Source organism: Manis pentadactyla, chromosome 6 (genome assembly GCF_030020395.1).
Source record: "Manis pentadactyla isolate mManPen7 chromosome 6, mManPen7.hap1, whole genome shotgun sequence".
In the NCBI taxonomy this organism is placed as follows: Eukaryota; Metazoa; Chordata; class Mammalia; order Pholidota; family Manidae; genus Manis; species Manis pentadactyla.
Window position 1 is genome coordinate 2560948 of NC_080024.1, and position 27711 is coordinate 2588658.

Genomic DNA, 27711 nt, shown 5'->3' on the forward strand with positions numbered 1-27711 from the left:
CAAAGCCAAGGACCAGCCCCCTCTGGAGGGCCCAGCCTACAGCCACTCCCACGGCGTTCACGGAGCCAGACAGGGCTGCCAGGAGTTCGCCCTGGATCCCCACAAGCACTGTCAGGGCGACCAGAGCCCCAACAAGGTGTCCTAGTTTCTGCTCCAGGTCTCTGGGAGCCTCCCAGAATGGGAATGCCAGCTGTCTGGACTGTGACTGTGGCAGGGGTCCTGGACTAGTCCCCCACCGCTTGCCATTTGCCTCACCCAGCAGCATCCATGTTGCCTCTCATGCACGCAAACCATCCGGGCTTCACAGTCACCAGGTACTGGGGTGGCACGGTCAGGGGAGCGCACCTTGCCTTTCAGCACCTGCTGCTCCCACCACACCCGGTCCCCTCCCTGGGCCAGCAGAGCTCCTGCAGGGCTGCGGCGGTGGGCTCTCCCATGCCCCCCTCCTCTCCCTGACAGGCCCCAGCCTGTCAAGGAGGAGGAGGGTGGACGCAGCAGCCTTCTCTCCTGTCCTCTCTTGCAGGACCGCTCTGTGCCCCAGTCCACAGTTACCTGGGCTCCTGCCCTCACAACTCAGCCGGGTGACCCACTACCACTCCCAGAGGGGATGGCGCCCACCCTGAGAGTGCCCCAGTCAACCCCCTTTGTTGCTTCTAGGGACAAGTGGTGTTTCTTCCACATTGGCACGAAGGAGAAGCCAGTGAGCAGGAACAAACATGGTGGGAAGGCACAGTGAGGCACAAAGGGGGTTTACTGAAACCTTACAGGCAGAGGCTCAGGCTTGGGGCCCAGGGCTCTGTCAGCAGGAGGGGCATGGTGGGCTGGCACTGATGCATGAAGAGCGGGTGGTGGTCTACGAGAGGGACCTGTGCCCAGCTAACCCCACCTGTGACCCTTTATGTATTTGAGGGGAGTTAGGAGGGAGCAGGGAGCCCCTGGCCAGCCACACCCAGAGGGAGTGGGCAGGGAGAATGTTCTGGAGACAAGAGGGACATTGGCGTTTGGACGCGGGTCACCTGGTTCCCAGGTTCTGCAGCGGTGGGGTGGTGAGGGTGGCCATGGGATCATTCTGCAGACAAAGGCTGTCTCTCCTGGATGACATAAGGCACCATGCCACATGATTCCTCGGTACATGGTGACGCCGAGGGTGTCTCTTGCAAAGGGACTGTGGCAATCTGCACATGACCCCATCAGGCTGTAAGGATCAAATAGAGAATGCATGTAAGGCACTGAGCAGTGCCTAAACTCAGTGAGCACACGCTGGATCGTAGTTCCCCCAAGGCTGAGGGGTGCCCTGAGGCCCACAACCATGTATGGATGGGGACCCCAGACCTCAGCCTCCTGAAGGATCAGACACCCTGATGGGAGTGATCTTGTTGGTCCCTAAGGCACGCAGAGCCACTTCCTGACTCTGCCCATGACATCCACAGTTGGGGAATGCCAGCTGGGCTACCCCTCAGAGAGCCATGCTGAGATGCCAACCTTGGGGGACACACACCAGGCAAGTGTGCTGCAGGGGCCACCCTGTCCAGATGCACAGCCCTGAGGCCCAGCCGGAGGGCATGCCAACCGATGGGAGAGAAAGAGGCACCTCGGACACGGAGTGGCCCCTCAGACATTGGGGCCTTGCTGGCAAGCTGCCTTGCCTTGGGCCCTGCCAGGAGGGAGAGGTGGAATGGTGGCCCAGAAATTCTGGGAAGGGGGCTCAAGCTGTAAGTCCAGAAAACCTAACACACACTTGAGCCCTTAAGGTCCCGAGGCAAAGATCTGAACGGTTACCCTGACCTGTCCACTGCTGCCCCATCAGCCACCAAGGGCACAGCTTTCATCTCAGTTAGCCCTCACCTTTTCTGTTAACGGCCTCATGACCAGGAAGTCCGAAGTTCTAATCCTTTCCCAAGGGCCACGATAGCAAACCGTTTTTTGGCTTAAGTTAAAACCATGCATGCTGTTTATGTAGAAAACTGATAGTAAGAGAGAGTCAGTTGAATGCACATTTAATCATTGGATTCCTATAGCAATAAATAGGAAACTTCTTATAATGTGAAAAAGGCAGAATCTTAGGCACTAATTTTTTTATTCATTTATATTTTTTGTTTTAAATTACAATAATGAAGTAAATAAGTCAATATAGACTATTGTACAGTGGAGACAAAGCTATGGTGGTTTGAATTATTTCCAGACCTGAAAAAATAGATTTATCTGGGGGAGATACTTTAAAATAATAATTGCTATGATTGAAAGCCCATTGCACTTACACATAATAATAATTTTAAAAAGCCCTCTTAGCAAATTATAAAAAATGGAAACCTTCTGTATATGACAAAGGACATCTACAAAAATCTGAACACCTAAGACTCATTCTTCATGGAAAAAAACTGAGCACTTTCTCCTCCAGGCTGAGAACAGGGCAAGCTTGCCCACTCTGCGCTTGCACTGGAGGGCCCTCCTGTGCTGTGGTACTGTGATGTCCAGGAAGTCTTTTGCAAAGGGGCTTTGGGGACCTGGAGGCCAACATGCCAGGCCCAGTAGTGCTGGGCAAAGACATGCTCAGAGCCTCCTCTCCAGGGCAAGGTGAGGATAGATGGAGACTGTGTGCTCGATATGGGTGGCTTTATCTATGACTTCCCGGGGAAGACCTATGAGCACATGCACATGCACACACATGTGGGCATGCATACACAACATGAACACATCTCCCCAAAACAAAGGGCAGCCGTCCCCAAATCTATATTTAGCTTAAAAAACAAAAAGCCCTTCTCGGTAGGTGGCCAGCATGATAAAGATACCTTCTTTACACTGGTCCACAGACTGCCTCCCATCCAGAGAGAACCTCCGGTCCTCTGGACACTGGCTGGTTCAGGGCCTTCCCAACCATGAGGGACAGGTGGGCCTTGTCTCCCCTGTGTCTTCAGACCTGGACACAGCTGCCTGTGCCCTTGGGCCCACTTCTGGGGACTGGCTGAGGGTGTCCCTGACAAGAGCTGCCTCCATGCCCAGCTCAGGGCAGGTGCATCGGCCAGCACAGGGCCTGGCACATAGTAGATGCCCAGCAAACAGTGGATGGCCGAGTGCATGAGTGAATGAGAGAGCCAGAGAGTCACCTGATAAGGGCATGGAGGTCCAGCACAGAGGGTTCCTCCAGGCAGGGCCCAAGCGTGGGTGGGCAGGGCCAACTTGGCCCAGGCCTGTTGGAGGAAATGAACTGGTGGGAATGGACTGGGGCAGGGCCAGAGCAGCCTTTGGCTGGGAGGCAGGGTGAAGGCTGAGACCAGAGGCCAGTTCCTTTCACCAGCAGGATTTCCCAGACACCTGGGGACCCTGGTTCACCACCCCCACCCCCAGGTTTCCTTCTTGCCAGTCTGCCTCCCCCAGTGTCAACAACAATGTGCCTGGCCAAGAGTTCTGTGCTAGAGTGACAGCAAATCCCAACACACTTCCAGATCAGTATAGACTAACCAGGAAAGGTTTCATTCCTCCTTCCTCCTGCAACAGGAATTCTCTCCCCTCCTCCCCCAACACACACACACAGACTCACCATCCTGGTTTAGTGAGAATGGCATTCATGGGCCTGGAGTGGAGGCTTCTGCCCAGGTCTGTCTTGTTCTCTCAGGATTTATACCCCATTTTAGCTCCAATTGGCTCCAAACCTGGCTTATCACCCCTTCTACACTGTCAACTCCTCAAAAGCAATGGATCCGGTTAGGTGTATTTTTGCAAATCCCCCAATATTCAGGTTATTATTAACAAGTATTTGGGGAGGGAATGAAGGTTTCCAGTAACAAGAATGAAGAAACCAGGTATGAGACACTGAAAACAGATTAGATTCCAAAGAGTTGTAGGGGTCTAAAACATTCAATCATTTTTTAAAATATTTGGTTTCAATATCATTCTACCAGATTTATGGGTGGAAATAGAAAAGGTTAAATTTAAGGAGGAAATATGACATTAGGCTGCAGGCTGAATATGGAGCAAGACCCAAGAAAAATTGAGCAGGAGAAGATCTCTGTGCAGTGTGCATGAACGTCTGCTTACCCATTTCCAAAACAATGGTGCTCGCCACTGACGTCAATGTACGTGCAGAAACAAAAGGGTTTTGGGTGTGTGCGGGGTGCAGCTGGGTCTGGATTTACTTGGCATTTCTGTGTGTGTATGTGTGTGTGTGTATTAGGGAGGGGTGTGGGGAGTGTGTGGAGGTGTCCATGTCAGAGAAACTGGAGGAGGGGCCTCTCTCCCTGGGAGTGTAAGCCCCACAGCAGGTCTCCCAGGGCTTATGTGAGAATAATCATCCTCATGAACTTGGTATTTGCCCCAGTCTGCCTCTGTGCCGGATGAGGTTGCACACACACCTTGCCGAGAAGTGGGAAAGAAGTGGTTCACACGTAGCAATTCCTCCGTGTGGGTTTGGCTTGGAGAAGTAGCAACTTAGTTTGTCTGCAGGCCACTGGATCAAACCTCTTCCTTCCCTCCCATGCCTGGTCACCAGGAGAACCCAGGGGGAACAGACCCGTGGAGGGAGATGCTACAGGCACGTTCAGCCCTACAGAGCCCAGCCAGCCTCCCTCCCTGCCGGGACCCTGCAGTTTCAGAGCCCACTGCCGCTGCCCTGCCTTGGAGCCTGCGTGCTGCTTAGTGTCGCACAAACAAATCTCAGCTGTCTACCTGGTCTGAGTGGAAGTTCTATGCTCACTTGAACCTTTAGACAGAAGTCCAAGGCTTAACATGCCCCAGACAATGCTTACGGAAAGAACGAATGGCCACACCAAGGTGCTCCAAAGTCGGGCACTTTCTCCCAGAGCCCCTCACCTCTGGCTCTGTGTCTCTGTTGCGTGTGATGTCTGAAAACCCTCCCTTTCCAAACACCTTTCCCAGCGTCCAAGAGCTGCCTCCTCTGTGGTCTCTGGGGGTAAGTCTGGTCCTGGCTAATTTATGATCCACACGGCCCAATTTAGTATTTGATTAAGTTCCCTTTTAATGAGACAATCCTTTCTCCCAAATGACGTGGTGAGAGGCAGAGGTATTATTTATTTATTTTGTACCTCCTGGAAGTAACACTGACCCTATTTGCTGAACCAAAAATTGCTGCACATGATCTCAAAAATAAAAGGTCCTGGCAGACCTGGGACAAGCGTCGCCCTTGGTGGCCTGGGTGGGCGTGCAAAAGGAGCTCCCGCCGAACAAGCACTGTCTCGGTCTCCGGGGCAACCTCAGCGCCTAGCCAATAATGATGAGTGAATGAATGAAAGATGTCCGCAGGAAGTTCCCCGCTGCCCCAGACGCCGGTAGCGCGCGTCCGGCCGGTTGCGGAAGGTGAAAGCTTCCCGGGACCTGGGCTTCAGAGGGTGTTGGGCTGCCTAGCTTAGCTGGTCGGCCAGCGCGAGGTGCCCAGGAGCCGTCCCCGCCCCGTGCCCAGCTCCCCCCGCCCCGCGGTGGTACACGCCACTCCGAGTTCCCGGAGCCGGCGGACGCAAGCAGTCTTGAATGGAAGACGCCGAGACCGGAAGTGGAAGGGACCACTTGGGGGGACGGCGGGGGATAGCACAAACGCGCCGCGCCTTCATTGAGGAACCGAGGCGGTGAACATGGAGTTCCATGTGCGTCTTATGTAAAGAGAGCGACTGGCGCCGCAGCCAATGGACGCGCGGCGCTCTCAGGCTCGGCTCTCCCCCGGTATGCAGATGATGGCGCTGCCGCCAATGGCGGGCGCCGGGGGCGGGCACGGCACACGGTCACGTTTTCCACTCTGTGACAGAGGCTGGCCGGCTGCGTGCGGTGCTGCGGGCTGCGAACTGCTCTCGGCCGCCGGGGCAGCGGCCGCGGAGCGGGCAGACAACGCGCGGACCAGCGGGGACGCGGCACAGTGGTGAGTGTGCGGCGGGCGGCAGGCGGGGGCCGTGCTGGGGCGCCGACCGCGGTCCCACCACCGGGCTCGCTGATTACGTAATCTGGGGCCCGCGGCGGTTTCTCCAGACCCCGGAGGCGCGGTCCGACAGTTTTTTGGGCCATTTGACTCCTTCTCGGCTTAAAACCGGCCTTGGGGGGTGAGTACTCTTATCCCCATTTTACAGACCAAGAAACTGACCTCCCTAGAGGTTGGGCAACGTCACGACAGGGAGCTACGGGGGGACTCCTGGCGGCTCTTCTGTGAGCCCTCCCTGTCCTCCCTCCCCGGCACGGGGAGCGGCCGGGAAGAAGGCAGCCGATGGGCAGTGCGGCTGTCCCTGGGAACGTGAGGGCTGTTCGGGGGGCTGGCTTCCTGCTGCAGGCTGGCGGCCAGAGAGCCGACGTCTGCGACTGGGGAGGGGGCCGCTCACCGGCGCTGGTCTAGGAGCTTTCCCTGGACAGCCGTGGGTCCCCTGGGCTGGGTGAGCGGGGTCCAGGGGACCTGTGCCAGGCCACAGCCGGAACCCTGTGGGCACGGAGGCTGCCCTGAGGTTCACTCCCTCCGCCTGCCCTTGACTTCCCTGTATTAATTGCCTCTCTCCCGATTGAGTAGAAGGGGTGGGGAGGGGCGGTCCCACCTTGGGATGCAGCAGTTGTACCATGCTTCGGGGCATACCTTGGCTGCCTGGCCCTGGACATGGACCAGGGGCCTGGTCGTGGCCTGCTTAACGAAGGCCGGGGTGTGGGATGACAATTCAACTGCCAGGGTCTTTGTAACCTACACAGAAGAAATCAGTTCAGAAAGGTGATCATGTGCACAGACAATGGAGCTGACCCCTTGCTTGACAGATGAGGAAACTGAGGTCCAGGTACCTGCTGGGCACACACCATGGCTGGGTCAGGCCCAGGCCCCGGGTGTCTCCAGGGTCTTCCCATCATCCTGAGGGTTTTGATCCAGGTCAGGGCAGGCTTCAGCAGTGTTATGAAGGCCTGACATTGGGTGCTATGTCCCGAGTGGGCTGGAATTTGGGGAGAGGGCCTCAGGCCCCCCAAATGTTAAGAACCCCAGCACCATGGCAGAAGCCCCTCCATGAATACCTCTCACCTCCCCTGCTGATGCAGCAGGGCCTCTGGCCTTCTCCCCGGCTGCAGAGACTCCCACCCCCTACCCCCACCTAGAGTTTCTGGTCCAGGACTGGGTTTGAGTGAGAAGAATAGAAAGAAAAAAAGAGGGGATGTGAACTCAACGGTCCTAGCAGGTTTATTGCTGACCCTGAGAGGCCCCCTCTGTCGTGCCCAGCAGAACAAAGGAAAGAGGGTCTCTAACAGGTCAAGAGGCAGTTTATGGCCAGGGTTTTCGGTGGGCTCTCTGAGGGGAGGGGTCAGGGGAAAGGTGGGCTTGTGGCCTGCTGACGTGTCCTCTGGAGGATGCTTGTAGCCTAGGGAAGATGACACCCAGGTCTCCCTGAGATGGCGGGTGGCCTTATTCAAAAGATGGTACTTAGGTCTGATTCTATCAAGAATCAGGAAGGCTTTAATCAGAAATTGAGTTCTCAAATACAAGGCTAGTCACTCTGTGAGGTGGGTGAGTTAGATGAAAACGCGGCTCCTTTCTTAAAAGTGGGAGCTACGTGATAAGCCAGTGCAGGATGGCACCGTGGGTGTTCTCAGCTGTCACTGTCATCTCGGTATGATTCACCGTACAGAACTAACGCGGCCCTGGCTTTCTGTGGAGGCTGGGGCGCTGGGCGGGAAGGGGGAGCTGGCTGCTGCTGGGTGACTCAGCTCCCACATCTGGGCCTGTGTCCTGTCTGTGCTGAGGGGCTGAGGTTAGGCGGTCTTCCAGTGGTTTCCCCGATGTCCTCTTGCCTCAGGTCATGTAGTGTTAACCCCGTGAGAGGCACGTCAGCCGGCTTAGAAGGCAGTCGGAAGGGTTCCTCTCATTTGTACTATTTCTCATGCACACACTTAACTTTCAGAAAAATTCAGGTGGCATGCCTTTATTTTTAAATGATGACGTAACTTTAGCAGGCATCGGCAAACCTCGGGCTCTCTGAGGTCATTGCAAGGCTGACGGGGCTGCTCCGCATTTAGCCCAAAGAGTGATGCCGAAAACTACGTTATTTGGCAAAACTGACTAGAAACACACACCCCGCAGCTGTGCAATCACCCTGTGCCCCCACCCTCATGGAAAGCTGACCCACCTGCCACCCAACAGAGGACCAGGAGGTCTGGACAGGGGCCTCCATCCAGCCCTCTGGGGCTCTTCTGTTAGGCCCTCTTTCAACTCCTGATCTGGTTGTGTGCACATCTGTAACGAGTTTGCTACTGCATCCCCAAATCCAGAGCACATCAGAAGCAGTGAGTGACCGGCCGTGGCCACGTGGCTGTCGGAAGCAGGGTTCCACAGAGGAGCCCTTGAGGGATCCTGTCGCTCTTCCTGGTGACAGAGGGTTGGAAACAGCTCGCTGGTCACCAGCACCCAGGGTGGCTCCCTCCCTGAATGCCGAGGCCAGCAACTGAGCTGACTACACTGCCTGAGGGCTGGCTTCTACCTAGTGCGTTGATGGTTGTCTCCTTGTATTTGAGGTTTTCAAAGGCAGAGTTGAGAGGATTGCAAGGGTCTTGGAGGGGCCGGGACAAGCCCCTCCCTGCACCTTCTTCCCTGCCATATTTTGACAGCCACAGTTAAGTTTTCCCTGGTTACCCAGCCGTCGCCATGGAGAGCCCAGTGTTTGTTTAGCAGGACAAACATTTTCTCCAGATTACAGCAGGCTGTCCTCAGGGAACCAGCTTGTACCAGGAAGTAGCAAACGTGCTGCACTATCCTGGGTTGTAAAATGTGGCTGACAGGCTTCAGACACGGTGGACTGTGAGCTCCCTGTTACAAAGTGCGAGGACAGGCAGGATTATGTAGGCTGTGAGAATCCAGGCTGCAGTGACCCAGGCTCGGTGGTGGCTGGGAGGCCATCAGGGCCTCTGTGGGGCTGGCAGCTCTGGCTCCAGAGCTGGGTGCCAGGTACACAGGTGTGCGTAGCTTGTGGACAGACAGGCCTTCTGACTGGGGACTTGCTGCCTGTTGTCTCATGCTTCTCTTTGAGAACTTCGATTGCCTTAGCTGTTGAACCGTCCCTGGTTTCTGGCTTCTGCAGAGAACATTCTCCCCCGAGTGGGAGAAGCTCTCACCACGACAGCCGTGGAGGGTGGGCCTGATGACAGCAGTGGAGGGTGGGCCTGGGGAGCAGTCTGGGCTTTTGCTCCCAGTTTGGTTTTCTGTTTATATTGGGAACTGTGAATATACGTGAAAGCAGAGAGGATGATGTAATGGGCCCGCATGAACCTGTCAGCTGCTTTGGTGAGTTTCAGCTCTTGGCTCCTCTCCTAACACCCCCCACCTCCTTTCATGACGAGGCAGATCCCAGACCATGAGCTCAGCTCGACTGCACTGTCTAAATAAATGTTCCTCTGTCCAGTCAAGGCAACCCTCGCACGAGGGTGTGGCCCGGTGACTGGAATCAGGGCTGCAAGCTTAGCTTCTTTTCTTGGTCTGAACATTATCTGGGGCAGAGCCAATGTGGGCCCTCCACCAAGGGAGCAGCCAGGGGGTCTCTAGGGACAGGCCACCTTGGCTTTCCTGGGGTCCCTGGCGCTCTGGGCTGTGAGCATCTCCCTGCAAGGGTGGAAACAGGTTTCCGGGGGCTCCCTAGAACCCTGGGAGTGCTGGCTGGAACAGGCGCCCCCTAAGTGTTTGCATGAGGCAGGAGGCAAAGTCCGCTTTGTCTAGCACATGGGTTTTGCCAACTTGGCACAACGAGGTCGGTCCATTAGAGCTGTGCACGCGGAGCTGTGCGCTCCTGGGATAGTGAGGACTGAGGTGATTTGGTTTGGTTTCTTGCCCCACATTCCTGCCGTGCTTGCCCAGGCCCCTTTGCAAAAAGATTTATCATCCACCTAAGGTAATCCTGTGACGTTCCCAGGGGCTGAGATGGGGAAGGACAGGAGCAGCTCTGAGGAGCTGATTGACACGCGCCGCTCCTCCCCTCCCCCGCCCGCAACACCGTACTAGTCGGGAAGCGAAGTGCGGGAGGCCTTTTCCAGAGGATGTCTTTATTGCGTGGGGTGGGGGTGGTCAGCTGAGCTCTTAGTCCTTTAAATACTAGCCAGAGACAGGTTTTGGGGCATTGAAATATCTCCTTTTTAGAAAACAATTACTTTTGTTACCCCATCTGTTTTCCTATAGTACTAGCAGTGATCGTAAAAGATGTCGGAGGCTTCCTGCCCGGCACTTTGCACAGGATATGTGCCATTTACCTCCCAGCAGCCAGCAGGAGGCAGGCACCACGCTGCCCAGCTCACAGATGAGCAGGCAGCTCCGGGAAGGGGGGGAGCTTGCCGAGGCCACCCCACCGTCCAGGGGCCACTTGCTTAACTGCGCTGCCTTTATGACTCTCTTAGCACAAAGGGCCAGCTGCTTGTGTGTGGATGCCTGTGGGATGATGGGTGGTGTCTGGCACGCAGAGTGAAAGAACGCCCTCAGCTCCCTGGGCAACGCCAGCCACTGTACCACAGACCCAGCCCCCAGGAGGTCCCTCGCTTCCACCCTGCAAACCCGTTAAAGTTTAAGTCAGCTCTTGTACACAGAGCTCTCTGGCAGTTGCCCATCTCGCTCAGATGAAGCAGGGGCCTGGCTCTGCCTCTGGAAGGCATCACATGATTGGGCTCATGTCCCCCTCCTGTCCTTGGCCTTGGCCACTCTGCTCCAGACTCATCCAACTTCCTCAAGCAGCTGCCTCAGGACCTTTGCATGCTCTCTCCTCTCAGCCTGCCCTAATTTGGGTTCTCTTAAAAGCAGGGCCCAGGCCGAAGCTAAATGCTAGATAGCACTTTATTAGGAGGTATAATCCCAGGACAGCAAGAGTAAGGGAAAACAGAAATGAGGAAGAAAAGGCTAGGACACCCCACTGCCAGGATGTCCCACTGCCAGGATGCCCCACTGCCGGGACGCCCCACTGCCGGGACGCCCCACTGCCAGGACGCCTCACTGCCGGGACGCCCCACTGCCGGGACGCCCCGCTGCCAGGATGTCCCCCTGCCGGGATGCCCCGCTACCCGGACGCCCCACTGCCAGGATGCCCCACTGCTGGATCCCCCACTGAGGGATGGCCCTGCTTCACAGACACCCAGCTGGTCTCTCAGGGCCTTGGGGTCTCCTCAGAAAGTCTAGCCAAAGAAAAAAAGGAAGGAAGGCCAGATAGAAAAGCTTCAGAGCTCCATTTGAGGGAAGGACAGGGAAGGGCTTCATCTGCTGACCTCTTTCTCTCTCCCATGCCCCGTGGTCAAAGTTCACCCCAGGGAATGTGTTCTCTCTTGGGCTCAGTTGCTTCCCTGGGCCCTTTGGCAGCAGCTAGGTAAGCGAGGGCCCACGTGGTGTGACTCTTCACCCAAGACCACACGTGGCCGCACAGCCAGACTCCTGGCAGCCTCAGGTGTGAAGCCAGGAGGCCCACGTGGGGTATGGCCAGTGGTGGCTGGGGAGGAGTCAGTGGCCACAGCCTAGGAGAGACTGAGGCCCAGTACTCTGAATCAGCACCACACACTGGGCCCAGGTATGAGGTCAGATGCCACCTGTGCATGGGCCTTGCCTGGCACCCTCCCTGGCACCAGCCCTCCCACACACCTCCCAACCCCCTGCTCTGCCCCTTTCTCTAGCAGCTCTTACCGTTAACCTACTCTGTACACTTGACCCTTGGACCACATGGGTTTGAACTGCGTGGTTCCTCTTACAGGTGGATTTTTTCCAGCAAATACAATCCCATACGATAAATGTATTTTATCTAATTTGATTTTCTTAGTAACATGTCCTTTTCTCTGGTTTATATTAATGTGAGAATACAGTATATAATACATACAACGTACAAAATACATGTTCGTTGACTGTTAATGTTATCAGTAAGTCTCCTAGTCAACAGTAGGCGGTTAGTAGTTAAGTTTTGGGAGCATCAAAAGTTAAACAGGGTTTTCAACTGTGTGTGGGGTGTCAGCACCCCAACCCCTGCACTGTTCAAGGGTCGGTGGTGTGCTCCTCCTCTGCTGATGGTCTTTGTCCCGCTACAGAGTGATCCCCGTGGGGGAGGAGAGAGGGCCGGCCTCTTCTCGGCGGTGACGCCGGCCCTCTGTGCCCAGCGCGGTAAGCGCAAGTTAATGCAGAGCAGTGCCTAGGACGGTATGAGCAAGGTGCCAGCCCTGCTTAAGTGCCACCTGTTATTTTATTTTTTTGCTCCTTACTGCTCTGTGACCTGTGTCTTCATGGCCTAGAATCTTCCATGCTGGTGTGGCTGGTCCTCCTCTTTTTGGTGGGTCCCCAGTGTCCCACAGTGGAGAAGTCCCTGGCTCTGTGCCTCAGCAATGAGTGCCAGGTCCCGGGGTTACAGCAGGGGCAGCTGACAGCTCTAACACAGACATGTGCAGGCTGACAGTGTCAGTGCCTTGAAGGAGAGCAGACAGGGGAGCAGAGCTGGTGGGGGGTGTCTGTGCAGAGGGACCCGCCCCCGTGTGCAGGCTGAGTGCGGGATGAAGGAGAGGAGATGCCCGGGGTGCAGCAGGTGGCCTCGCGGAGCTGTAGACCCTCGTGCAGACCAGGGCCACACTCTGAGTGGGGGAGCAGAGAGGGTCTCCCTCACTGTGTGGCCTGGTGCGCACCAGGTGGGGCAGGACGCCCATTTTGGAAGTTGAGGCTGGTGCCTGGCTAGGATGGTCATGGTGGGCAAGGTGCCCAGGACAGATGCCAGTAGCCCCCTGCTGATGGTCCTTTCTGGGTTTTTATCGCTCCATGTACCCTGCTCATACATCCTTGTGCACAGGGAGGGGGCATTCCCATGGAATGGCTTCCTAGGTGTGGAAAGGGGTGTGGATTATAAAGGTTGCTGGACACGCCCAGAGTCCCTTCTGGAAGGACTTTGTTAGCACACCTCACCGCCAGGTGCCATCAGCCCTGCTAACGACCCCCATTCCCCACCAACCTGTACACACAGCTGGCTACACCGAGGGTACGAGTCTTACTGTTCCCTTAACCCTGACTATACCCTCCCATGTGGTGCCTTCACCAAGCTCTCCGCTGGCTCGAGCTGGCATCTGCCTCCTGCCAGGACCACCACCCTGGGTACTCCTTTCCCCGGGACATGACCCTCCCGTCCTTGGGCCCCAGGCTCTGGTCAGATGCTTCCTGCTCTGTGTGCTCAGCCTTCGCTCAGCCCCTCCTCTCTTCTAGGGTTACTGTGGAAGCTTAGCGCTGGTCTCGCCTCCACCCACCTGCCCGCGAAGCACCAGGCTAAGTTTCTGTCTAGCGCAGCAGGGACGATGTGTCCAAAGCAAACTAAGTTACATGAGTCTGGTACTCAAAATGCTTCCATGGCTCCTAGTTACCTGGAGAAAGTGTAGACTCCATGCCAGCTTTGTGCCAGTCCCTGTCCCCTCCACAGCCCACCTGTGTGCTCCTTAGCGCTCAACAGCCTGTGGTGCCCAGATCCTTGGGCAGCTAGCAGGGCTTCCACCCTCTGCCCTCAGCCTTCTCTCTCCCCGTGTGCCCCCTGCCTGGAGCCTGGTTTTGGGGTCCCCATGCACACAGCCGGTTTGTGGGTCCCCGTAACTTGCGAGGGCCAAGGTCTCTGAACCCCGCAGCTCCCCCACATCACCTAGGGGGGTTGTAAAATGCAGGCTCCTAGGCCCTGCCAGCCATTCAGTGGGAATCTGCATTTTCCCCAAGCTCCTTGCTAGGCCGTGATCGTCCACGCCCTTGTCTCCTGAGTAGGCCAGTGGTCAGCAGCAACCCCGTGTCTGGGCTGGGGCCTTCCAAACTCTTGGCAGACAGGAGCTCAGTCGATAGGGGCAGAGAATTCTCCGCCTGCCCCAGACTTTTCTGCTAATTTGGTGAATCCGGTGGGGTGCCCCACGGGGAACTGCATCTCATGCCTGAGGCTGTTACTCTCTTTTGCAGCCTCATTCAGGAAGCAGCATGAATGAATATGCTGACTGTCTCCTGGGCCCCAGGAACCCAACCAAGAAGCTGGTGGAGCCCAAGGCCAGCCCAGCCCCGCTCCAGGAAGACGTCGACATGAGCAGTGGCTCCAGTGGAAACGAAGGCACCGAAAACTGCTCCACAGGCCGGGGTTCGCGGGGCAGCAACTGTGAAGGCCACAGCAAGGAGCTGGGGGAGCCTCCCACCCACCGCCAGGGGTGCGTGCAGCCTGGGCCCAGCCTGACGAGCTGGGTCGTTTGTGTTCCCAGTGTCTCCCTCTGCTGTAATTTGATTGCTTTTGCAGTCTTCAAATCTTGATTATCAAGTTTTTCAAAATTTTTGAAAATCTTATTAACTCAGAATAACTAAAACATGCTAAGGTCTGTCCTTCCTTGTGAGGATGCCACCATTGAATTTGAGTCTCCAATTGCCCATAGGTAGATGGTGGATGTCAGGAGATCTTAGGAGGCAGAAAAGTCAGGCGACCCGTAACAGCGGCGCTTTACAGAAATGAACTTGTCTTTGAGGCGTGGGTTTCCATCCCTCAGTACTTGGTTTGGCTGGTACCTGAAGGTTTTATGACCCGGTTTTATCTGGACCACGTATCTTTAAAGTTGCCCTACAATGGCATGATCCCGCCTGTTGTCACTGGTTGGGTGGGGAAGTGGATGGAGCACAGGGTGAGCTCTGCTTTTATTTCTTGTACTTATAGTCCAGATGCCTTTAGCCTAATGATGGCGAAGTCTGAACACCACCCATCTACAAGTGGCTGCAGGTAAGGCTGATCAGAACTCCCTGGATTTAGAGACTTTAGAGAAATCAAAAGATTGGTTATTGGTGGTTAGTTTTGGGGGTGATGTGACCTTTTCAGGCTTCAGCCAGAGCCTGTTGGTTTGTGCAGCCATTTTCCCTGTAGACCTGGCCGTGCCCTTTCCGACTCCAGCAGTCCCCATGGCCTGCTCGGAGCCTCTGATGTTGCTCTGGGTCCGTGGCTCCTCCCGCTTTATCTGACAGACCTTGTCTGCGTGCTAGGCATGTTCCTCAGGAACATTCCTCACCCTTCTTAATATCTGTAACAAGTGTACCCATAATCTCCTGTCCACGGATACTTTCATATCATGGCCAGAGGCAAATCCAGCCCTCAGTCCTGGGCACAGGGGCTCTTGGCCGAGGCCCAGAGACATGATTCCCATCAATGTCTCTGCACCCTGTGCCTTAAACAGCCCATCTCCCTCAGCAGGTGCCCGTCTGTTCTGTGCTCTTCCCATCCCTGTATCCCTACATTTGGAGGTCGTTCTTATAAATCTCCTTACCTCTGCCAGGCCTTCCCACCCATCACCCACGTCCACGCCCCAGGAAGCCCTCCACTGTCTCTGTACTCCCTGGCACTTTCCGTCTGAGACAGGGAAGGAGGCACAGCCCAGTGATGCAGTCTGCTCAGCCAGACTGCAGGTCCACCTGCCGGCCTCGCGCCCTCATGGGGGAGAATCCTGGCTGGGGGCTTCTGCTGCATTCACTTAGGTTAGGGCGGTGTTCTCCACTGGGGGCAATTTTTCTCCATGCAAGACGTGTGGCAATGGCAGGAGACGTTTGGGATGTCACGGCTGGCGAGGGTGTGCTGGCCTCTTATCGGGTGAGGCCAGGGATGCCACAGAGAACTGTGCCAGCAAGAGTGTCCCGGTGCCCTGCTTGGATCTGGACGAGAGGCACGGCGAAGGGGCACTCAGGTGCTGGCATCTGTCTGCCTCTTTCCCTCAGTGAGCAGTCTGCCAGGGCAGACACACATGAAGAACTGATAAAAACGCTGAAGGAGCTGAAAGTCCACCTCCCTGCAGACAAGAAGGCCAAAGGGAAAGCCAGCACGCTGGCGACCTTGAAGTATGCCCTGCAGAGCGTGAAGCAAGTGAGAGGTATGTTGGCTCGTGCACTTGTTCCAAACCTAAAGAGATGAGTCTCCAGTGCCCCCAGAGTACAGCTTAGACTGTGCTGACTTTCTGCAACTCCGTCCTGAAAGAGCAGAAGGAACTTAGAGACCTTAGGAAATCACAATTGATCGGAAGCCTCAATTCATTGGAAGTTTTCTATTGACTTTTGGAGAAAAAAAAAAGCAGGTAAAAAACTAGCTGATAAAAGAAACCTATTTACAATGGAAAGGTTTAGTGCTCTGGGCTGGGACAGCTGGTGTTTAGGGGAGGCTGGCCCTTCCTGGTGTCGTGCTCTGGCCCGGGACAGGTCATGCTCTCCCAGGCGCTGGGCTCCACAGGGCTGGGCAAGGAGGGCGGCTCAGGTGGAGCGAGGTGGGACATCGCTCAGCATTTCGCGAGAGCTTACCACACCTGGAGGAGATAACGTGAAGGGATGAGGGGCAGGTGTCAGCGGGTATTTCCTTCAAGGACCCCACGCAAGACCTCCCTGGCCAGTTCTCTCAACTTGGCGGGCGGAAAGGGCACAGCGCCCCCTTCTACCATGGGGGCACATAGCAGCTCCCCAACCTGCAGTTCCTGCTTCCACATAGGGCAGTGTTTGGGCTTCAGTGCCAGACAGCAGCATTTGAGCTTTTAGGCTGGTCAGTGGAATATACTAAGGCCTCCGTCTGAGAACACATGCACTTTCTTTGTACACACAGAGCAGGGCCTGTGAGCAAGCCGTGCATGTGCTGAAATACCGGCCATTGGGCTCAGATACCTTACATCTCCCTAAACGCCAAGGCCCTTAAAATCCTGCAGGAGGGTTCAGACTTCCTTCATTTTCTCCTGTGACTGTACCCTTTCCGCGCAGGGGCCCCAACCCTCTCTTCTCGGTCTCAGGTAACTGCAGGTGCCTGTCGCCAAGACAGTAAGGCACACCTTTGCCCTGGATGAGGCTCCAGCATTTCCAGTCCCTAAAATCGTGGCCACAGAGCCACACTATGGACAGTCCGTGTCTTCTGGTGTTTGGACACCTAAGTCCCATGCGTTTGACTGGAGATCTGCACCAGGCATGGAAGGGTGGGCTCTTGGGGCCCGGGTGCTGGCCCGTGGGCACCCTCTCCAGCCCGGAGCTTCTCTGCAGGCTCCCTAGGTGTGGCTGTTGCATGAGGGTCAAAACAGTAAAAAGGGACCACGTGATCGGCCAGCCTGCCCCAGGCGCACGCGCTCTGCAGGGCAAGGTGGTTCTCTGGCAGTGGGTGGTGCCAGCATGCCTCCCTGGGGCTGCTCCCGGCCTCAGGAGGCCTCGGTGGGCAGCACGGCAAAGGTCCTCCCTCAGCAGCCCACCGAGAGCAGCAGGCCAAGAGCTGGTGCTGCCGGTCAGTGCTGCTAGGGCCTGAAATGCCAGCTGAGAATCTGGTGACCCTGGGGGTGTGCCTCCTGCTGGAGAGGGCGCAGCTCTGGGGGCTGCACCTGCGGGAGGCGGCCCCTTCTGGAAGGAGGCATTGCAGGGGAGGCTGTTGTGCGTGGGTGGCTGCTCCGCCCCGGTGGCTGTCCATCTGGGTGTGTCCTTCCTGGCATCTGCAGTGACGTGAGAACTCGGGAGGCCGGCCCACCGTGAGGTGGATGGCGGTCCCTACCCTTCCCAGCAGCTGGGACTTGACTTGAAAGTATACTCGGAAACCGACCAGTTCCTGGGTTTAGTTGGTGGGGAAAGCTAAAGCAGATAAGACCGAGCCTTGGGATCCAAAGGTCCCACCGGGCTTGGCAGGATCCCAGGTCAAACTCTGGGGACGAGTCCTGGGGCCACCCACCTGAGGGCTCCTCCAGAGGCGGGGGCGGCTGTGGCCCGGGTCCGGCGCCCCCTAGCTGTGCGGGACTCCCAGGACGAGTGGCTGTCATCCTCAGGGTCTCTCTGGGCAGTTTGCTCCTGCCTGTGTTTTTAAGCAGCAGATTCTGTCTGGGTGGGAGTGTCTGGCCCAGGCCACTGAGAGAGGCGGACGCAGGGGTGGCCATGGCTGTCCTCCGTGGAGACATCAATGTCACATCATGATTAATGGGGTTAGGTAGAACTCTGTGTCCATATTATTAAAATAACCTGTATTTATCATTTAAAAATTCTGTAATCAGAGTCTGATTTTTCAGGGAAAAAGCAGATTTCTGTGTTTTACATTTCTCCACATTCTGTCCCCTCAGTATCCCAGGGCTATAATTTGCATGCCCCATTTTTCATGAGCAACAGTTAGGAAACTTCTCTGCTCCCTCTGGTCTCCTGCTGAGAGTGAGCCATCTCTCGTGCAGCCAACGAGGAGTACTACCAGCTGCTGATGGCCTCCGAGAGCCACCCCTGCAGCGCCAGCGTGCCCTCTTACACCATCGAGGACATAGAGAGCGTCACCTCTGAGTTCGTGGTGAAGAATGCGGTCAGTGTCTTACGGGAGTGAAATCTTCTCCTGGAAGGTTTGCGGGTGGCACGAGATCTGCACTGGGGCAGGCTAGCCACACTGCTGCAGCCAGTGGCTTTATGGCAGTAGAGGCTGGGGTTTCAGGAAATGAGTCAGCACTTCCAAAAACTTGTGAGTCAGTGGTTCAGAAGCAGCAGCTGTGGTGCAGACTAATATTATTCTCTGTGAGAGGTCCTCTCGGGGCTGATGCCACCCCATACTGGCATGTGCCGGAGCAAGCTCCACCATGGCCCGTGTGATACCAGCGAGGAATAAGGACATATTAGGCAACATCAGCTCATTGGAGGAGGACCTGGGATTTAAACTCAGTTTCCTGAGACTCCAAAGCTCCTGCATTTTTAAGTCGCCCATGAAGGTGGGGCCCATCGGCAGTCTGGAGCACTGAGTTGCACCCCCCACCCCATCCCAGGCCTCCCTGGTGAGCCGACACAGGAGTCAGTGGGGGTCCCAGCATGCAGTCACAGCAGAGCAGCCCTGGAGAACAGGCTCCCCGATCTTCCCCATCCTTCCTCCAGCATTCCACTGCCACCTAACATCCAGGGAGCCCCTGGCCCTGTGCTCAGAAGGCCAGTGGGCCGGGAGAGCCCGAAGTGGGCCAGGGGGCCTGGGTCTCCAGTTCCCCAAACAGTCCCCAGCACCCTCAGAGAGAGATTCGCTAGCAGAGGTTGCTGTCGATGGCCCAGGAGAGAGAGCGAGAGGGTGGAGGCCCCTCCCTCTCCTAGATCACCAGCCTGGATGCCCGAAGCCCATGCCCAGGAGGGTGGGACAACACCTGCAGGGAGCCCCACACCTGGGCCTCAAGTGTTTTCAAGTATTCCACTTGGACCCTAAAATCTATGAGAGGGGAAGGAGAGGTGTTCCCTCCAGGGCCGTATGTCTGCCTGCCCCCGTCTGTGTCCCCGGGGAGCGTGACCTGTGCAGGCCCCTTGTACCTGTTCTCATGGAGCCGTGTTCTTCCTTCCCAGGACATGTTTGCTGTGGCTGTGTCCCTGGTCACTGGGAAAGTCCTGTACATCTCTGACCAAGTTGCTTCCATCTTTCACTGTAAAAGAGATGCCTTTCTCAACGCCAAACTCGTGGAGTTCTTGGCACCCGGTGACGTCAGCGTGTTCCACAGCTCCACCATGCCCGACAAGCTCCCGCCATGGAGCGACCGCAGCGGGCCAGGTGAGGGTCCGCAGCCGCACGGCAGGGGTGGGGCCGGCTGGGCTGCCCCGGGAGTGGGGTCGCGCTCCCCACTTCACCCCTGCCTGAGACGGGCACCACCCACCCTCCCCATCCCAGACAAGAGGTCAACAGCTGTTGGTCAGAGTAAACTTAGAAAAAAGTCTCTTCATATATTACAGAGGGAAAACCATTTCAGATCTTAAGAAATGTTAGGCCTTTTAGAAGTAAAGCTGCTCTGAGAAGCTGGAGGCCTGCTGGGAGCATGCAGCGTGAGGGGAGGCTGAGGCACTGGGGGGCTGGTGGGCGCCGGCCAGGTGCCGCCTCCTGCAGGCTGTGTGACCAGGTGTGGCCGCCAGAGTGGCGTGGAGGTGCTGTCTGCCTCAGGTGGAGGCAGCCTTGTGATGTCCTCCTGGGCTCAGGCCTCCGGCTTCCCGGGCATTCCAGGCTGTGGGCTGCAGGTGTGGGGGTGCCCACTGTCCTGTCTGCCTGTGTGGGGCTCCTCGCCCCAGCCTGCCCTCCTTGCTCCCAGCAGCAGGTCCCTGCTGTTAACCGTGGCACGTCCCAGTGCCAGCACAGGCCTGCACGTAGTAGGTGCAGAAGGAGATGGTTGATCAGCCAGGTCTCAGCAGAAATGTGCCACAGCATCCTGGCAGAAAGTATTGGAAGGGGGAGGGTCCCCACCAGCTCAGGCCTTCCCTGCAGCCCCTCCATGCTTCCAGAGACCAGGGTGGCCAGCAAAAGCCCCCTTTGGGAGCGTGAGTCCTGCAGCGTCTGCCTGCCCCTCTGGCTCTGATGCTTAACTGGGGTCGGACTGAACAGCAGAAGCAGGAAGGAGCTGGGGAGAGGCAGTGGTACCTGGGTCGCCCCACACAAGCCTGACCCCAGAGCCAGCCGTGGTCGTGTCCCCACAGCCATGTCCTGCTCGTCCTTGGCCCGCCCCCCTGCTCACATCCAGTGCTCCTCTTGGTGCCCCCTCCTCTGCGCTCTGCCTCCCCTGCTCCCAGGGCCAACTGGCGGGCCAGGGGCTGCCGCTCCTGCTGCTGCAGCTCCACAGCCGCGCCTCCCTGGCAGCAGGCAGCCTGGGGCCAGAGGCATCGCCTGCTTCAGCGTTGGCACAGAAGAGGGATGCTTGCTTCTTGTTTCAGACACAGAGCTGTTTGCTCTCCACACCCCAACCTGGGGACCAGCCAGTCAGATCATTGAGGTTTATTGTGTGTTGTGAAGACCCGGTCAGGGCTAGGTCACCGTGTGGCCGGAGATCACTCCGCACGCGGATGCCAGCATGAGCAGGCTGGCACCGTCGGCCCGGGACGGGCGCGACCAGATTTTTGTCTGAAATGAGAAAGAAGGACCAGGTGACTTCTTAGGGGCCTTTTCTGGCCATTAATTATATGTCATTTTCCCTAACGTAATTGTCCGTTTCCCTTCATTTCTTTTGAGTAAAGGAAACTATGTGACAGAGTCTGAGATTTCCTTTGAAAAATCCCTTTATCAGGAACTCTGTTCCCTGAGCTCTGACAAGATTGCATCGTTGACCTCAGGTTTTCAATAGATATTTTCATTTTAAAGTTGATGTTTCATTGAAAAGATTGCCATAAGCTTTGAAACGCCCCACATTGCTTCAAGTAGAACTGAATAGCCCCCAAAATACATAGGTTGATATATTAGGGCTTTTCATGCAAAAAATCTGCGGTCAGTCACTATATGTCTTGCAGAATTAAATTCTTATTAGTTGGTGTGTCTGTGCCATTTCAAGAGGGCGAAACTCCTGGTTGTCACCTTTTAGCATTGCATAATTTGGTATGTCCACACTCATGAAATATACTTAATTTTAGCCAGAATGGTAATAACAGATTTTTCAGGGCTTCACTTTGTGCTTTAAACCCGCATTCACACCTTGACTCTTCCTGCTGCTTCTCTTTAGGAGAAATAGAGAGCCGTCTGTGCTCGGCTATGCGGCTGGATGAGTGACTTTGGGCTTTTTATTTTAGATTCTTTTACTCAGGAATGCATGGAGGAGAAATCTTTCTTTTGCCGTGTCAGGTAAGCCCAGTTACTAGTTTTCCTAAATCTGAAATGGCACAAACATTCCATCTGCAGCACCTCTTGTGAAGGCTGAGGCGGCCCCCAAGTGCTCCCCACCCGTTCCTGAGCCGCTCCTGGTGGAGAGGATCATGCATCCCCACGCACTGCCGTCTGTGCAACACGCGTGTTCCTGAAAAGTCTGTGAAACACGTTTTAATGAGCTGCGTTTTAAACATGCACAGGGAGTTAAGACAGCATGGGCGACCACGGAGTGATTTAAGTCACGCCTGTGAATGTCAGCCTGGAGCCTGGGCTTGCCCTGACCCGGGAAGGCTCGGACCCAGGGCCCATGAGGACCCTGAGAGCACAGGTAGCCTTTGGTTCAAGGGGGCACTTTTCTGGGGAGCCCCATAGCTTTCCCAGCAGATTTCTGGCCTGACACAAGGTGACTGGTTGAGTGTCCAGCCGGAGTGCCAGGAGTGACCCCTGGCCAAACACAGGCGCGCTCAGAAGTCGGAGCTAGATTCCCACTGTGGGAGCAGCTTCCCTTTTCCCAATTAAAATGCAGACCGCACTAGAAGAGGGCTGCTAGCAGACCTCCCTGCCCTGGGCTGTCGACTCTGCTGTACCCTCCGTGTCACTGAAAATTGGAGGGAGAGGACAGAAGTGGGTCGGTGGGTCCCAGCTCAGGTGGGCAGAGGCACAGACCACAGACGGCGGGTCCCAAGCGAGGACCCTGGCTCTGCTCTGCAGGCGTCCGTACAATGAATCAAAGGGTTGCTAAGATGTACAGCGAGCCGTTGGGGGAGGTAACTTGCGGGAAAGGGCGATTCCTTCTGCCACAGTCCCAAGCTCCTGTCACGCCCTCCTCTGCAGTGCCGGGAACAACCACGAGAATGAGATTCGCTACCTGCCGTTCCGCATGACGCCTTACCTGGTCAGGGTGCGGGAGCCGCAGGGCGCCGAGAGCCAGCTGTGCTGCATGCTGCTGGCAGAGAGAGTGCACTCGGGCTACGAAGGTAACAGGCAGGCTCGGACACCATGTCTCTAAGCTTCCTCCCAGCCCAGGCCTCTGCCCAGCCTTTGGGCCCGGTCTCCATCTCCCTGGAGACCCGGCACACCCACCAGTGTTGCCTCGCCCGCCTGTAGCCCCTGCCACACCACCTCCTCGTGTTGGTTGAAGCATCTGGGTGCTGGCATCTCTCATCCACAGCCAGGCCATTGCTATGAGGATGGTGCCCTCTGCTTCTCCAGCCACTGCCTCCCAGCCACGCGCTGAGAACAGGCCTGATGGGCCCTGATGGCCCGGGGCCCAGACCTTGCACCTTTGGCACTCCCTGCCTCTGAAGAGGCTCAGAACCCCAAACCACCCCCACCCACTAAGAAATAAAGTGCCGGGCACCCCTCCTCCCCACCTCGGCCCATCCCACCTCCCACTGAATTTCCCACCCTCCAGACGGTACTGGCTTCTGCAGGCAGGCTGGCCTCCTGGCTCTGTCCTGGCTCTGCTGTTTCTCCCCCAGCTAGCCACCCGTAGGCGCCCAGTCGCCCCAGCGGGCGTAGCTCGCCCTGTGCCCCGGTCCTGCTGGCTCCTCAGGCCTCCCTTCCGAAAGAACCCCAATCTGGGTTCTTGCCTCGAAGCCCTAAGGACCCAAGGCACTCTGCCTCCCTGATCACGTCCTTCTAGCGACCCCTCCTCGTAAACTGCCCTGTGACGCGGTCCTCGTTCCGGCCGCGGTACCTGGCCAGGGGCCTCCTGGGGGGCTCAGCGCATCGCGTGGTTTCAGAATTGTCTGCACACAGGCGCCGCCTGTGACTTCCAAACCACAGGGACCCACTGTGCTCTGAGTTTAGTTGTTCACAATCTTCTCTCAGTGGTTAATGATGTCTTTTTTTTAAAGGGCGTATCTTAAAAGTGATGAAAATGTTTTAGGTATGTGAGTTTCAAGAGTTTGATGAGTTTCCACTTAGTCCATAAAGGTTAGAGGGTTACTTAAATCTCATCCAGTTAATCCCAAAAATGATCAGAATCTCTTTCAAAAATGAAAGCTCTGGAATTCTGGATGTTTTAGCCATGAATTTGGCAGTTGAAGAAAATCTGGACATATGACGTCCTTTATGCAAATTACTCATCACTTTTGCCCCCTCAGAAATTGTGAGGGCCCCAAGACAATATTTGCTGAGAATTTTGAATCTAAATAATTAAACTCACTTTTTAAAAATAACGTGTTCAGTTTACTTTTGCTGTATCTTAAAAATCACGAAGACGGCCTTCCAGCATGATTTCGTTGAGACAAGTTTATAATATCCACCTGGTTCTGTTAATATGGCAACTCCCAGCTTTCTAGACCCACAGTGGCCTCCAGGGCGGTCAGAGAGGCTGGCTGGCCATCACCAGCGTAGGGCCTGCCCTGCTGTCTTTGCAATGGGTCTGTGGCTCACAGGCCACTTTCTAACTCTTGCAGTAGCCACCCCACTGTGGGTCTCTGTGGTATTTTCTGGTAGTCGTAATATAACTACACTAAGTATGTGTTTCATATTTTATTGCCTGAGAATCAGAAATTTGTGTAAAATTCTATTCTTTCAGCTCCTAGAATTCCTGCTGAAAAGAGAATTTTTACGACCACCCATTCACCAAATTGTTTATTCCAGGATGTCGACGAAAGGTAAGCAGTGGGGCGCCGTCCCCTCCGCCTGCCCTCGGCTCTTACGCTTTGATCGCCTTGGAATTCATATCCCACCTTTCACATCAGCAGGTTGCTTACATGGTCTTCAGTGTCTCATTATCTTTGTAGTTATTCAATAACAACTAAATAAAGCTCAATGAGCTTTCATGTTTTTTATATTGAAGCTGCGTAGCTACAGTTAAGGCTTTGTGTTGGTTTTACTTACGTGATAATCAAAAAAATACATAACTATATACAGGCAGGGAGATAATTATGGAATTACACTAAAGACCTCCTAAGATATAAACACTGTAAATGGGGCATTCTTGGGGGCTGGCAATTGTTCTGATCGAGTGTCTTTATTATCCTGTTTAAACTTGTTTCAAAATTGGACACACAAGTTAAGGATGGTACAACTGGGGACAGCGTGCCCAAGACAGTGTCAGGCCGGAGCCCCAGTACAGGCCCCACCGCACCACAGGCCGCTCTGGCGGGCCCACCTCCGTGCCCCGTGCCGGAGCCTCACTCAGACCCTCCCTGGCCTCCCCGCCATGGTGCACACGGCCTCGTGGAGCTGGGAGCACCGACGTTCTGAGGGGCCCTGGATGGGCTGTGGCTGGGCCAAGGCCTCAGGGGCCTTTCCTCCCAGCTCCGGCACAGATTTGTGAAGAGAGAGAATGCCACTGGCAGTGGCCAGGGAGGAGTCTGCTCAGAAGGCACGTGGGAAGGGACCTAGAGGTGCCAGCGTGCCGGGCTTTCTGAGATGGCCGAGGTCACCTACAGATGCTGTCAGGGACTGGCCCTCCCTTGGGCCCTGCGGGCAGCCTGCCCCCGGATCAAGGCCGCAGAGCCCCCGGGGAAAGCTCCGCTCTCCAGCAGCCAGGGACCGACAGCCTCCAGCCCCAGGCAGCTCGGCTGTGCCTTTCAGACCACCTGGGGCAGAATCACCAGAGGCTGGGCTTCAGGGAACAGGGCAAGGCCTGGGAGCTGCATTCACAACGCAAGCACAGGGTGAGTCTTCTTCCTTCAGAAGTCTAAGAACTGTCTCAGGACTTAAGAACCACCCGGTGTCTATTCACTCACATGTGTCCGAGAGTTGGTGAGCCAGTTTGTATGGGCCAGCCGTCTGCGGAGCCTTCTTTCCTTAGCTCCTTCCCCACCTGCCCCCTGCCCCTCTTCCTCCTTCCCCTCTCCCCACCCACCCTCCCCTGGCCAGGCCTTCGCTGGGAGGGTGCCAAGAACATTCTCTGCATCCTGTCCAAAGGGACACACAAGGCCTGGAGAGGGCATGCCTCAGACAAGGAGAAAATCTTAAGAATAACACCAGTCAGACAAGAAGTTCCGCACCACTGGGAGTGGGGAGCCTTCACTAGGAAGACGGGAGAATGTCCTCCCACGTGAGCAGACGAGTTTGAGAAAACATCTGTTTGGCTGCAAAGAAGACTGGCCTGAGAGAGAAGAGGCAGCCGGGCAGAGGGACAGTGGCCGAGCCAGCAGCAGGTGCCGGACCCAGGCAGGGCACAGAGCTCAGCCTACAGAAGTCGCAGCTCCAAGAGAAGACCCCGTGGGCACAGAGCCAGCTCTCCCCGCCAGGAAAGGTGTCTCCCAGGACTACAATAAACCAGGCGAGACATGGCGGCCAAAGTTAACAGGAGAGCATCTCGAGCTGAAAGAGATGCACACAAACAGGTTTCCCAGAGTCCAGGCAAGAGGCCCCATCTGGCTGAACTTAAGATGATCCAAAAACAGAAAAATATCTTAAAAGAAGAAAAACAAGTGTTACCATGGCCTGTTTTTTTCAGGAAACAAGACCCAGAGCTGGAGAGCTGAGCCTGTGCTGGGGGCCTTACAGGGCCTGGGCTCCTGTCTCAGGCCCCAGGGGACCAGGGGGTGCTGTAATGTTTTGTATGCTAATTAATTGAAAGACTGTTTCTCTGTTATCCTAATTCCAATTTTTGATCTTTGGGGAATCTGGAGTCTGTCTCTTTTTCCCAACGGGTTCTGGGAGGTGGCGTGGCCGTGTGGCAGCTGTGTTGTGGAACGTGTCCGAGGTGCAGCTAGGGGCTCGGCTGCAGTGGTGACCCCCTGTGCTTCCTTGCAGGGCTGTCCCCCTCCTGGGCTACCTGCCTCAGGACCTCATCGAGAGCCCTCTGCTTGTGCACCTTCACCCCAGTGACAGGCCTTTGATGCTCACCATCCACAAAAAGAGTAGGTCCCCTCATCACAGCAGATCTGAGGGGCTTGACAGAGCTGGGGCGCTCCTGGGGCTTCTTCCTGAGGTCAGCTGGGCTAAGCGCGTGCAGGAACGGATGCCTGCCCCCGGCCCAGTCCTAACACTGTCGCTGGAGAGCTGGTCAGCTCACAGGGCTCCTAAGTGGTCATGTCCCGAGATCTTGGCATCTCATTTTTACTGTTGGCTTCCCCGGCAGCTGGGAGGGGGTCACAGGTTTGGCTGCGGCAGGGAGCTGCTGGCCAGGCCACAGGAGTGGACCCCACATGTCTCCAGCAAGCCCGGGCCTCACAGGCACAGGTGGCACTGAGCGTCCCTCTTGGAAGCCAGCCGAGGCAAGCGCAGATATAGCTCTTGAACTATGTGATATCCCTGCTGGAAGCAGTTTCTTGTTGCAACTTAAAACAGGGCTTGCAGGTGCGGCAGGGGGGTGTCGGCATTGCTTACGTCTTCAGATAATTCCAAAGTCAGATGCATCTCACCTTGCTTTTGTCGTACCGTGAGCGTTGGCTGCTTCTCCTCCAGTCCTGAACACTCTTTTTACTCTCCCAGTTGTGCAGTCGGGTGGGCAGCCTTTCGACTATTCTCCCATTCGCTTCTGTGCCTGGAACGGCGAGTACGTCACCCTGGACACCAGCTGGTCCGGCTTCGTCAACCCGTGGAGCCGGAAAATCTCCTTCATCATCGGGAGACACAGAGTCAGGGTGTGAGTCCTGCCAGCGCCCGGCGTGCCTCGGTGCCCTCGCTTCCCGCTGGCCGATGGTGTAGCAGGACCAGGAGACCAGGCCCCAGGTCTCCTCCCACCACGCACCTGTGGTGACCTGCCCCTGCCCGCGGGTGGGAGGGGCCTCGTTCAGGCAGAGCAGGGCCTGGAGGAGGGAAGTGGTGAGCAGCAGGTGGCCGCCCCAGGGTCTGCAGGGAGGAGGTAGGCCTGGCAGGTGTGCAGCTTGGGGCCCCAACTAACAGGCAAACTGAAACTGCCCAGGGGCCCTTTGAACGAGGACGTGTTCTCAGCTCTGCCGCACGTGGAGGAGAAGAGTGCGCACCCCGACATTCAGGAGCTCACAGAGCAGATCCACCGGCTGCTGCTGCAGGTGGGTACCTGCGCGCCCTCCTCCCCCGTGCAAGCAGCCTGGCACCGCTCTGAATCCTGGGGTTGCCACCGTCCTTCTCAGGCTCGTCCCACTCTGCCCTGCACCCTACTGCCTGTGCCTTTCTCTGTGCCACCTGCGTAGCTGGTTTGGGCAGTCGGTGCCCGGCGTTTGCCTGGTGGAGGCAGCCCCAGCCTTACATGTTTGGGGTGTTTGTAGCTGACCCATGTTTTGGACAGTTGGCTAAAGGACTCAACCAAGCG

The 27711-nt window shown here is 56.2% G+C and overlaps 1 protein-coding gene across 1 annotated transcript in view; it reads left to right on the top strand.

Annotated features, from left to right (window-relative positions):
• Positions 1-5657: 5657 nt before the first annotated feature.
• The window catches only part of PER2 (period circadian regulator 2), a 45988-nt gene continuing 23934 nt past the window's right edge, over positions 5658-27711 (top strand). Inside the window, exons 1-12 of the mRNA XM_036901172.2 lie at positions 5658-5863; positions 13930-14115; positions 14610-14672; positions 15656-15807; positions 18106-18227; positions 19235-19436; positions 21428-21479; positions 22338-22480; positions 24049-24127; positions 26229-26335; positions 26910-27063; positions 27343-27451. Of these exons, the coding sequence (XP_036757067.2) occupies positions 5673-5863; positions 13930-14115; positions 14610-14672; positions 15656-15807; positions 18106-18227; positions 19235-19436; positions 21428-21479; positions 22338-22480; positions 24049-24127; positions 26229-26335; positions 26910-27063; positions 27343-27451 (1560 nt within the window). The 5' untranslated portion in view covers positions 5658-5672. The remainder of the gene's footprint in view (positions 5864-13929; positions 14116-14609; positions 14673-15655; positions 15808-18105; positions 18228-19234; positions 19437-21427; positions 21480-22337; positions 22481-24048; positions 24128-26228; positions 26336-26909; positions 27064-27342; positions 27452-27711) is intronic.